The 12,010-nt window shown below is 44.9% G+C and overlaps 1 protein-coding gene across 2 annotated transcripts in view; it reads right to left on the bottom strand.

Annotated features, from left to right (window-relative positions):
- DLG5 (discs large MAGUK scaffold protein 5) overlaps positions 1 to 12,010 on the bottom strand; it is a 123,371-nt gene that overhangs the window by 41,166 nt on the left and 70,195 nt on the right. For both annotated transcript variants that reach the window (XM_059899410.1, XM_059899411.1), the window contains one exon: positions 768 to 1,027. In XM_059899410.1, coding sequence (XP_059755393.1) covers positions 768 to 1,027 — 260 coding nt within the window. The remainder of the gene's footprint in view (positions 1 to 767; positions 1,028 to 12,010) is intronic.

Here is a 12,010-nt window from a genome sequence, read left to right as displayed (position 1 = left end):
GATCTGGAATGTGAGCCTTTGGGCTTGTAGAGCAGCATTTCTGAATGTGGGTTCCTTAGAAACCAACCCTGCACGGAGCTCCATTTAAAAAAAGTGTGCTCTCTGATGACTGATGTTTGGGAAAAACACTGCATTCTGTCCCCTCTTGGGAGATTCTAGCGCACAGTATCGGAGTAAAGGTTCTGAGAAGTCCTGCAGCGCAGACACTTGTTTGTGTGCAACCCGGCAATTCCCAAACCCTTTTAAAGCCAGAGAACACTTTTCATATAAACCTGATAAGCACCCCGGAGAACAGGTATTCTGCAGGAATGTACCTTAAGAAACACTGTTGGAGGGCAGGGGTCACATCCCTACAGATTATCTGCCTTAATAGAAAGGGCAATTTTAGAAGAACAATGCCTAGGACAATTAACTTTCCTATCTGCCAGGTGGGTGACTGACACAGAGGGGAGAGGCTTGTGTGGTGACCTCAGAAACAGGACGGTCAGAACACACCAGAGTCGTTCAGATGGAAGAAAGGAGCACAACTGCCAAGACAGCGTCAGGAAAATGTTTCCCGGACATAAGTAATTTTTGATTGAAAAAGTTCAATTGCTTATGTTTTTTTTTTTTTTAACCCCCAGAAAGTGGCGGAGAGCCTTGAAGATAACCACAAGCCCACAAAGGAGAGTGGCCCCTGGCAGAGAGGATGCTTTGGCCCTCTGGCCATTCTCTGAGTGCAAGAGACAGGCCAGCTCGCTCCCTTCCTTGACGGCCTAGGTTCCTACCTCCTCAGGGAGAGGGCACACTGGTGCTGCAGCTGGATGGCCGTGTCCCTCTGCTGCGTCAGCATCTCCGTCTGCTTCAGAAGGCGCTGGTTCTCCTCCTCCAGCTGCTCCAGGCGGCTCAGGTCCGAGTTGTGGATGGCGACTTTCTCGCTATACCTCTTCCGCAGGGCGTCATAGTCCTTCTTAACCACCTCCAGCTTGTCCATGGCCGTGTCGTACAGCTTGTTGAGAATTTCTGATGACCCGTTGTGCTTCAACACCTGGGGACCAGAGAGTCACGATTACCAAAGGTCTGAGGGCAGGAGGAAGGACAAACTCGCCTCCGTCTGTCTGGGGGAAGGATTGTTGACAAGGGAGGGGAGGTCACACCCTCTGGCCTTCAGGAGTCTTGAGGTCTGATTCCACAGGCCCTGAAGTCACACTGCGTTGATTCATTCGTTCACAAACATTCCTTAAGTAGTGTACAGGAAAGAGTCACCATAGCAGGCCTGAGACTTCCATCCTTAGAAAGGCCTGCTTGCAAGGTGACCCTTAGCTGGCGTCTGGGAACGTGAACAGTAAGCAGTTCCCTGCACTGATATAAACCTTTCCCGAGCGATAGGAAGGGCTCCCCACGCCTGGGCTGGATGAACAGTGTGTTTTAGGCTCAGCACCTGCTTTCTTCTGGGAGCCTGGAATTTCAGAGCATGCGAAGCAGGGGGTTCCTACGTGGCCGGCTCCCAGTAAAAACCCCGGGCAGAGAGTATCTCATGGGCTTCCCTGGCTACATGTCACACGTGTTGTCACGATTTGGTACTGGGGGAACTAAGTCTGTCCTGTGAGACTCCACAGCGGGAGGACTCTTGGAACCTAGCACCTGATTTCCTCTGGACTTCACACCATGCACCTCTTCCCTTTGCTGATTTTGCTTTGTGTCCTTTCGCTGAAATAAATTTTAGCTGTGAGTAGGATTATATGCTAAGTCCTGTGAGTCCTTCTAGCAAATCACCAAGCCTGCGGGTGACGCCGAGGAGCCCCGACACAAGTACCTAATATATCCTAGCCCTGTTCTAATGCTGGTGATGCTGGACAGACACAATGACTGTGGCCTGCGGACCTCTTATCCTGATGGGACGATACAAACACACAGAGACAGAGATCGGTAGATAGAGAAATAGACCAAATAAAATAACTTGGGAGCATAATAAGGGCTGTCAAGGAAATAAAAAATAAAACAGGATAACAAGCTGGAGAGAGACTTCTGGACAGCAGAGTAGCTTGTGAGAGAGTCCATAGCCTGAGGAGGCCTTTCTAAGAAGGTGACTTCTGAGCTTGGGTGCAAATGAAGACCAGCAGTCAACAGCACATCTGGCAGAGGAGTGAGCAAGTGCAAAGGCCTCGAGGCGGGAATCACCAGCCATGTTCTAGGCACAAACAGGAAGACAGGGAGGAGTGACTGGAACCCAGTGAACAAGGAGAAGTGGATTCAAAACAATGGCCAGAAAGCAGTGGTTAAGGCTCCGCGCTCCCAATGCAGGGGGCCCGGGTTCGATGGCTGGTCAGGGAATTAGATCCCACACGCATGCCGCAGCTAAGGAGCCCACGGCCGCAACTAAGGAGCCCGCCTGCCGCAACTAAGACCTGGCACAACCAAATTAATAAATAAATATATATATTTTTAAAAGTGTAAGGTTAAGAGTGCAGATTTAAAAAAAAAAAAAAAAAAAGGCCAGAGAAGTGGGCACAGTTTCAAGGCTCACAGCACAGACTGTATCCTGAGTGAGATGGGAACCATGGGAGGGTTTAAGCAAGAGAGCTTTCTACTCTGAATTACAGGTGGTACTAACGCTCACTCAGGGTGCTGCTCTACAGAACAAAATACAAGATGTGTTAAGAGGTAGTCAGGGCCTGCTGACTTCTGCTAAGCACCTCAGGGGATCTGAGCCCTTGGGCTGAGGGCTCACATCTCCTGCCGGCCCCCCCTCCGCCATGACACGACTGAGCCAGAAAGGCCTGCTTAACCGTTCCAGGTTCAACAGTCCAGGAATCACCTGGCTCATCCAACATGGACCCTGAGTTATCAGAAGATCTTTGCAGCCCAAAGAACCAGAACCTGGAACTACTGAATATTCCCTGTGGAGGGAGGGTGAGCTCTCAATAAATACGATTAACAGGAAAGAGCTAATTCAAATGTCAGAATCTTTTAGAGACAATGAAAGTGAGTTCGTTCCTCTAAGACATTAGCTCCTAGGACTATAGATTAATGGGGAAAAAGGGAATCTCAGAAATCAGCTCATTCAGGGCTTTTAGTCTTTTTCCTTTTCTTTTTCTTTTCTTTTTTTTTTTTTAAAGCAAAACTCTTTCCTTCAAAGGAAATCTTACGAGGACACCAAACTACAAAACTCACTTTAAAAAGTGGTACACAGGTTCCTCGGGCGGTTAAAATCTTCACCATTTTATAAAAATGCGTCACTGTTGCAGATCAGGACTGCATGCTGAGAAATAGTCAGAAAACCACTGACTTAGCCTCACTCGATCATTTAAAGTCTTCTTAAAGACACAATGCAGGGACTTCCCTGGTGGCGCAGTGGTTAAGAATCTGCCTGCCAATGCAGGGGACATGGGTTCGAGCCCTGGTCCGGGAAGATCCCACATGCCATGGAGCGACTAAGCCCGTGCGCCACAACTACTGAGCCCGCGTGCCTAGAGCCCGTGCTCTGCAACAAGAGAAGCCACCGCAATGAGAAGCCCGTGCACCGCAACGAAGAGTAGCCACCGCTCACTGCAACTAGAGAAAGCCCGCACTCAGCAACAAAGACCCAACGCAGCCAAAAATAAATTAAAAAAAAAAAAAAAAAAAAAAAAGACACAATGCAATATCTTCCAAACATACAGCAAAGCACAGCAAATAAGGTAACAGAATTTTAAGTACCCACCACTTAGCTCTCATCTTAAGGACTGGTTCCAGGACTCCCCATGGATACCAAAATCCATGAATGCTCACATCCCTCATATAATATGGTGTAGTATTTGCATACGAACTACGCACATCCTCCCTACACTTTAAATCATCTCTAGATTACTTATAATACCCAACACAACAAAAACGCTATGTAAATAGCTGTCAGCAAGGCAAATTCAAGGTTTGCTCTTTCAAACTTTCTGGAATTTTTTTTTTTCCCCAATCCCTGGTTGGTTGACTCCTCAGATGTAGAACCCACGGATATAGAGGGCCGACTCTACCTTGTCACATGTCTCAAATTGCTTTCCAAAGATATAAAATAGTATAGGTGCTTAGCCAAAGCCCCCAATACACCCTTCTCTTATCTAGTACCCCTCTCTTCCCCTCCAGAATTGCTCTCCTAAATTTGCTGTCAACCATCACCATGCACAATATTTTACTTATACTATTTATGTACTTATGAAAATTCCTAATGGTGGTACATGTGCTTCCTTCTACTCAATGCTGCTTTTGAGGTTTAGTCAGTGGTGCCGGTAGTGTTTCACTGTAGGAGTACATCACACATTTTTTTTGTTTAGATTTTTTTAAAAATTTTATTAAAATATATTTGATTTACAATGTTGTATTAGTTTCAGGTGTACAGCAAAGTGATTCAGTTTTATATATATATATATATATATATATATATATATATATTTTTTTTTTTTTTTTAAGATTCTTCCCCATTATAGGTTATTATAAGATATTGAGTATAGTTCCCTGTGCTATACAGTAGATCTTTGTTGGTTATCTATTTTGTACTGTGGATAGATTTTTTTAAATTGAAGTATAGCTGATTTACAACATTCTGTTAATTTCTGCTGTACAACAGAGTGATCCAGCTATACATATATATTTTTTTATATTATTTTCCTTTACGGTTTATCACAGGATATTGAATATAGTTCCCTGTGCTATACAGTAGGATCTTGTTGTTTATCCATTCTATATATAATAGTTTGCATCTGCTAGTCCCAAACTCCCAATCCACCCCTCCCACACCCCCCTCCCCCTTAGCAACCACAAGTCTGTTCTCTATGCCTGCATCACACATTCTCATTCTGGTGGATGGATGTTTATTTTACATCGTCTCCATTTTTTTGCTGTTACAAATGATACTCTTGTGAACCCTGTACACGTCTCCTCTCCCACACCAGTGAGATTCTCCTCTAGGGTGGACACCTTGAAGTAGAGCTAAGGGTCAGAATACGGACTTTTCCCCGCTGATTGGACGATAGCAAATTGCTCTCCAGGGTGGGTATCCCAATTTATATCTCATCACCTATGGGCAGGAGTTCTGAAAGTTACTGTCGTCAACACATCCTCACCAAGGTTTCATATGGTCAGGTTTTTCTTTTAGTTTTTACTTGTGATAAAATACACATAACACAAAACTGTCTTAGCCTTCTTTAACCTTTGAAGTATACATTTCTGTAGCGTTATGTATATTCACATTGTTGTGCAACCAACCTCTAGAACTTTTTCATCTTGCAAAACTGAAACTCTGTCTCCACTAAACAATTAGCTGTTCCCCCTCCCCCAGGCCCTGGCAGCCACCCTCCTACTTTGTTTTCTATGAATCCAACTACTCTAGAGGTATATACAGTATTTATAAATAGAATCATATAAATGGAATCTTACAGTATTTATCTTTTTGTGACTGACTGACTTCATTTAGCATAATTTCCTCAAGGTTCATCCAGGCTGCAGTATGTGACAGAATTTCCTTCCTTTTTAAAGATGAAAAATATTCCATTGTACATATGTACTGCATTTTGCTTATCCATTCATTCGTCAAAGGATACTTGGGATGTTTCCACCTCTTGGCTATCGTGAAACAATCAGATTTCTTTTTTAAGTACTGCCCATCTCATGGACAAAAAATAAGATCTTTTTTAAAAACTTGCTTTCCTGATTACTAGAAAGACAGAGCAACTCTCCTTATGTTTATTGACTATACACACTTTCTCTTCTATGAATTGCCTGTCCATATCCTTTATTTTCCTTTCCTCCTTCCTTCCCCACCTGCCCCTCCCTCCCTCCCCACCCCCTTCCTCTCCTTTCCTTTCTTTCTGCAGGACTTATTTTTAAATTCCAGGTACTGACCCTTTTCCAGTTATATTCATTACAAATATCTTTTCCCAATATGTGGCTTTTAAATTTTCTTGAGTGCCCTTTGTTACTAAAATTTCATGTTTTAATGTGGTAAAATCTATCAGTCATTTCCTTTATGGTCTGCAGTTTGGTTATTTTACTTAAGAAATTCTTTCCTTCCTACCTTGAGATCATGAGGATACTCTCTCTCATTAGTTTTTCTAAAAAGTGTTAGTTTTACTTTTCACATTTAAATCTTTAAACTATTTATTTAAACTACTGGAATATATTTTTGTATATGTTGCAAGATAGATATATAACATGATTCTTCTCCATAAATTACTAGACAAAGGAGAACTGGGTCCCCAAGTGCAAGACAAACTGAGGACCCCTGAATTTGTCCAGGTGCAGACAATGAGGGTTGGAGGACAGCAAGGACATCAGCTGACACAGTGCCCACCACTGAGAGATGAGAAGGGCATTCCACAAGGATGTGCCCACACATGCCCAGGACACACAGCGCCAGTGGAGAGCTCTCCTGCCTTCAGGGTCACATCTGGAAAAGAACCAGCTTCTAGACCAGACTACCCTGTCTTGTGGGCAGTACCTCAAACATTCCAATTAAAAATCACTCCAAATGTTTTATTCTCTAAACATCTCCAAGCCAGGTGAGAAGCCCAGGGCTCCAAAAGAGCCCCATGTGGTTTACTACAGAACAAAAGCACTGCTACCATTCCCAGAGTTTCCCACAAGGTGGCAGGCCTGAGTAGACAGCCAAATGCACTCCCACAGTTGTCCAGCCTTCCAAGCTTCATTCAAGAAACAAACTAGGGGCTTCCCTGGTGGTGCAGTGGTTGAGAATCCGCCTGCCCATTCGGGGGACACGGGTTCGATCCCTGGTCTGGGAGGATCCCACATGCCATGGAGCAACTAAGCCTGTGCTCTGGAGCCCGTGAGCCACAACTACTGAGTCTGCGTGCTGCAACTACTGAAGCCCGCATGCCTAGAGCCCGTGCTCCACAACAAGAGAAGCCACCGCAATGAGAGGCCTGCGCACCGCGACGAGGGGTGGCCCTTGCTCACCGCAACTAGAGAAAAGCCCGCGTGCAGCAGCGAAGACCCAACATGGCCAAAAATAAATAAGTAAAATAAATAAATTAAAAAAAAAAAAAAAAGAAACAAACTAGCTCTGGGACTTCCCTGGTGGTCCAAGGGTTAAGACTCCGTGCTCCCAGTTCAGGGGGGCCTGGGTTTGATCCCACATGCCGCAACTAAGACCCGGCCCAGCGCAGCCAAATAAATAAATAAATATTATAAAAAAGAAGAAGAAGAAGAAGAAAGAAAAGAAAGAAACAAACTAGCTCTCATCACAAGAAAAAAAAAGTGTAACTATATAAGTTGATGTATGTTAACTGGACTTACTGTGGTGATCATTTCTCAATGTATACAAATATCAAATCGTTATGTAGTACACCTGAAACTAATACAATGTTACATGTCAGTTATAATTCAATTTTTTTAAAAAATTTAATAAATAAAATTTAAATTAAATATCACCCGACATATTAATAAAATAAAACCTAATTTTAAAGGCTGCCTTGAAACGATGCAAAGAAAAACCCTGTTCTGGGCACTGGCCCCGCAGAGCCCACCTGCACTGGTCCACAACAGAATCTGGAGTCAACACTGTGGTTTGGCCTCTCTTCACTGGGAAATAGCCCCCAAATGCCCCAACCGTGAGGTGCTTGTATGGGGTCTGTATGACAATCCAGAGGCAACTGAGGGCAGAGTGAATCTGCTGCCAGGATGGGTCACAATTTTCCAGTGAGACAGGGTCAATCAGAGAAAATCCCAGAACAAACCCAGAAACAAAATCAGAAAGGTTGGGATCCTTTCTGATGCCCAACCCAGCCCTGTTAACGCAGTAGGATCCAGGATCAGAAGGGACGACCCTGGGGAGATCAGACTGATACCCTGTGCTGTCTCAGCTGCCCATTCCACAGGTGAAAGCTCTGCATGAGAAGGTCTTGCTTATTATGAGCTGAAATCCATCTTCCTCAACTCCTAACCTCTCGTCCTACCCCTGGAGTCACAAGAACAGTCTCTTTCCCACACTACAGCACCCGGATACTCAAAGGCTCATGGGGCCCCTAACACTTCTCAACTTTTCTCTACAAGCAGGGCTGAGAATCACGCCTGTGCTAATGTAATCAAAAGCCTCTGAAGAAATTTGGGAAAACCACAGTCACAGTTAACTCCAGAGGATTTGAAAAACTATCCTATCAGTCTAGAATTTTTCCTTTTTACTGTTACAAGATTATGTTCTTGGTAGACAGGCACACACACACTAACAGTCAAATGTTTAGCTTCCCAGCTAAGGCTAACAGTAGTCTGAGAGACAGAATATTTAAATCTGGCTCAGAATTCTAAAATGAAAAAGGTGATAAACTTCTCAGCTTATACAGGCAGCAGTCTTTAGAGATGACTCTCCTCCGGCCTGTGAGGAGGGGGTGAAAGTGACCCAGGGGAGGCACAAACCCAGGGTCTGGTCCCATCCACACACCAAGACAGCCACAGCCTGAGCTGCTCCCCTCAGGGAGGCCAAGAACAGAGCCGTCCTTATATCCTGCTCCACACAGGTCAGAAACACTCTGGACTTCTCTGAGAGCCATGCTCTTTGAAGACTAAGAAACCCCTTTCTTGGGTTATCTGAGAAAAGAAGTTAACTTTCATGAATCACCAAAGAAAAAAGTATATTTAAAGACAGGTGACAGGGCCAGAAGGAGGAGAGGGAACTTTCCTGGAGCCTTAAGTTTCCCAAATAAGTTGGCAGAACCTATTTAAAAAAAAAAAAAGAAAAGCACTGCTTTGAACCTGGCAATTGTACCTTTAAGAATCAAACTTCAGAAAAACATGCACAAAGGAACATAAGGACATATGTAAGGGTGCCCATCAAAAAATTATTTGTAACAGGAAAAAGTGCAGACTACCAAGATTCCCAACACACACAGAATGGGGTTAATAAATTACTGACAACTAAACTATGAAATATCTCGTTGTATGCTCCAAATTTACAGAAAATACAAGGAGACCCATGATATAGTGCACAGTTTAAAAAAAAAGAAAAAAAAAAGGCAGGTGGCAGAAAATAAAAACAAAACTTTGTGTGTTAAGTATGACATAGCAAATGTCCACAAGGAAATATCCCAAGTGGTTCAGAGAGGCCAGTCACCTCCAGGGAGTGACACCAGGGTGGAGGTGTGGGTGGGTGACTTCACTGTTGTTGAAGTTTTTTGTTTTTTAACCAAAAAATATGCATTATTGTAAAGACAGGAGATGCAAAACTACCCTCTACGTGGCTCCCCCACCAAGGCTTGGCCATCTCCGCCCCGGAACACTTGGGCATCCAGATGGTGCATTCTGACTGCGGTCCCCTGGAGATGGAACTGCCATACCGTGCTCCCCCCGGCCACACACACACACACACGCACGCACGCACACATGCTCGCACACATGCAAACACATGAGAAAAACCACCTGTCTGCGGCTCTCGAGAGGGAGAGGTCCCAGGCCCCAGGCCCACAGTGCCCTCCCACACGGCTGCCTCATTTCCTCTGAGATAAATCATGTAGAAGGCTGGGAGCCCACAAATCCCTCAAGCAAACATGCAAGTCAAACAGCACCATTTACCCCCGCAAGGGCCTCTTCAAGTTAACAAGGCGTGGGAGGAACCAGGCAACAAAACCGGCCTTGTCCAGCGAGGTCAACCTTTGGCCCCAGGGCCTGCAGGGAGGAGACCTGTGGCCACCGCCATGTGCCCTGCTTTCTTGGCTGTTGGCCTACCCAAGACCTGAGCTTTTCACAGCCCAGCACCCGTCCCAGACCTGGTGAAAATGCTAAGGCGCTGGCTGGGGAGAGCTGGTGGCCTGGTAGCTCAGACACACCCCTCACCCCTCACCCCCACCCGAGGCACTGGGCCCTCCCCTCCTGGGGGGGCCCTGAGGTGGCCCCAAGGCCACTTGCTAAGGGGCACTGGTCCAGCTGAAGAGAACCGCAGAAAGTCACTGACCAGTGTAATCAACTACCCACCCACCAAGGGTCAGCGCTACAGGAAAAGGAGAAGAGGAGTGAGATGGAAGCATCGGGGAGAAAGCCTTCCCTGGTCACTTGTGGGGGGGACAGGAAGAGGGGGACAGGAGGCGATCATCTTGGCCTGGATGTGCGTACAAGCTGTTTGGGTCCTGAGGGAAGTCAGAGAATGGGAGGCAATAAAACATCATGCCTCAAGAGGGCAGGTTTTTGGTTTTTTATGACAAAGTGGTAACTGGAGTCTTTTATTTTGAGATATAAATCACATACCATATAATTCACCCTTTAACGTGCACAATTCAATGGTTTTTGGAATATTCACAAGGTTGTGAATCCACAAAGCTGTGCAGCAACTGCCACTGTCTAACTGCAGAACATTTCCACCACCCCCAGAAGAAATGCGGGTCCAGCACTTTCTCCTTGGTGCTTCACTTCATCCTTCAAGCAATGCTCCCAGAGCACCGCCCTCGCCCTGCCCCCTCCAGGGCTGGAAGGTTAAAGGGCGGAGGAGAGGAAGGTGGAGAGTGTGAGTTGCTTCTCTGAGATGGTGCAGCAGGTAGGCTGCGGACGCCCCGGACGCCCCTGCTGTGCTGCGGGGCTTTCTGCCCCAGCGGGACTCCTGATGCCCTGGCCTGCACTCACCTCCCCTTCCAGGAACCTTCCCATTACCACCGCTGGGCCAGGCCTACCCACGCCCACCACCAGACTTCCCCCACACAACCAAGCCCCCTAATCAGAGGGATCGTGGATAAGACGCCAGGTATCCCCAAGTATATCCAGCTTAGCGGCCTGCACGGAGCCTGGACTGTGTACTCCACAGAAGGCTCCAACAAATATCAGAGAAACAAAATAAGGCGCAGACACAAATTTTTCAATAGAACATAGTTTATAATGGGAAAATACTGAAACTAGTCCAAGGGTCAGTCAGTAGGAGACTGGCTAAATCAATGATGATGCTCCTATGTAACTCAATACTCTGCAGCAGTTAGAAACAAGGAAGGAGAATCTGTACTGAAATAGAAAGATGCATGTGACATATTCCGCAAAAAAACAATGTTAGCAACAAAAGGAACGGTGCGATTCCATTTTCTCAAATACGTTAACAAGATATAAAGGGCTCTATGTGTACAGATATAAATCTCAAACCTTTCAAAGTAACATAGCTATGGTTAGTTATTTCTGTGGAGACTACACGAAGAATTCTTTTATTTTTTAAATTTCCGTATTGTTTGATTCTTTTATTGTTACAAAATGCATATTTTTTTTGAATTTTTGAATTTTATTTATTTTTTTATACAGCAGGTTCTTATTAGTCATCCATTTTATACACATCAGTGTATACATGTCAATCCCAATCTCCCAATTCATCACACCACCACTCCCACCTGCTGCCGCTTTCCCCCCTTGGTGTCCATACGTTTGTTCTCTACATCTGTGTCTCGATTTCTGCCAAACACTGTGATGAACAAGTTCATCTGTACCATGTTTCTAGTTTCCACATATATGCGTTAATATACGATATTTGTTTTTCTCTTTCTGACTTACTTCACTCTGTATGACAGTCTCTAGATCCATCCACGTCTCTACAAATGACCCAATTTCGTTCCTTTTTATGGCTGAGTAATAGTCCATTGTATATATGTGCCACATCTTCTTTATCCATTCGTCTGTCGATGGGCATTTAGGTTGCTTCCATGACCTGGCTATTGTAAATAGTGCTGCAATGAACATTGGGGTGCATGTGTCTTTTTGAATTATGCTTTTCTCTGGGTATATATCCAATAGTGGGATTACTGGATCATATGGTAATTCCATTTTTAGTTTTTTAAGGAACCTCCATACTGTTCTCCATAGGGGCTGTATCAATTTACATTCCCACCAACAGTGCAAGAGGGTTCCCTTTTCTCCACACCCTCTCCAGCATTTGTTGTTTGTAGATTTTTTGATGATGGCCATTCTGACCAGTGTGAGGTGGTACCTCATTGTAGTTTTGATTTGCATTTCTCTAATAATTAGTGATGTTGAGCAGCTTTTCATGTGCTTCTTGGCCATCTGTATGTCTTCTTTGGAGAAATGTCTA

Source organism: Balaenoptera ricei, chromosome 16 (assembly GCF_028023285.1).
Source record: "Balaenoptera ricei isolate mBalRic1 chromosome 16, mBalRic1.hap2, whole genome shotgun sequence".
NCBI classification, from domain to species: domain Eukaryota; kingdom Metazoa; phylum Chordata; class Mammalia; order Artiodactyla; family Balaenopteridae; genus Balaenoptera; species Balaenoptera ricei.
Note: the sequence above shows the minus strand (reverse complement) of the source record. Positions and strands in the feature narration are given on the sequence as shown.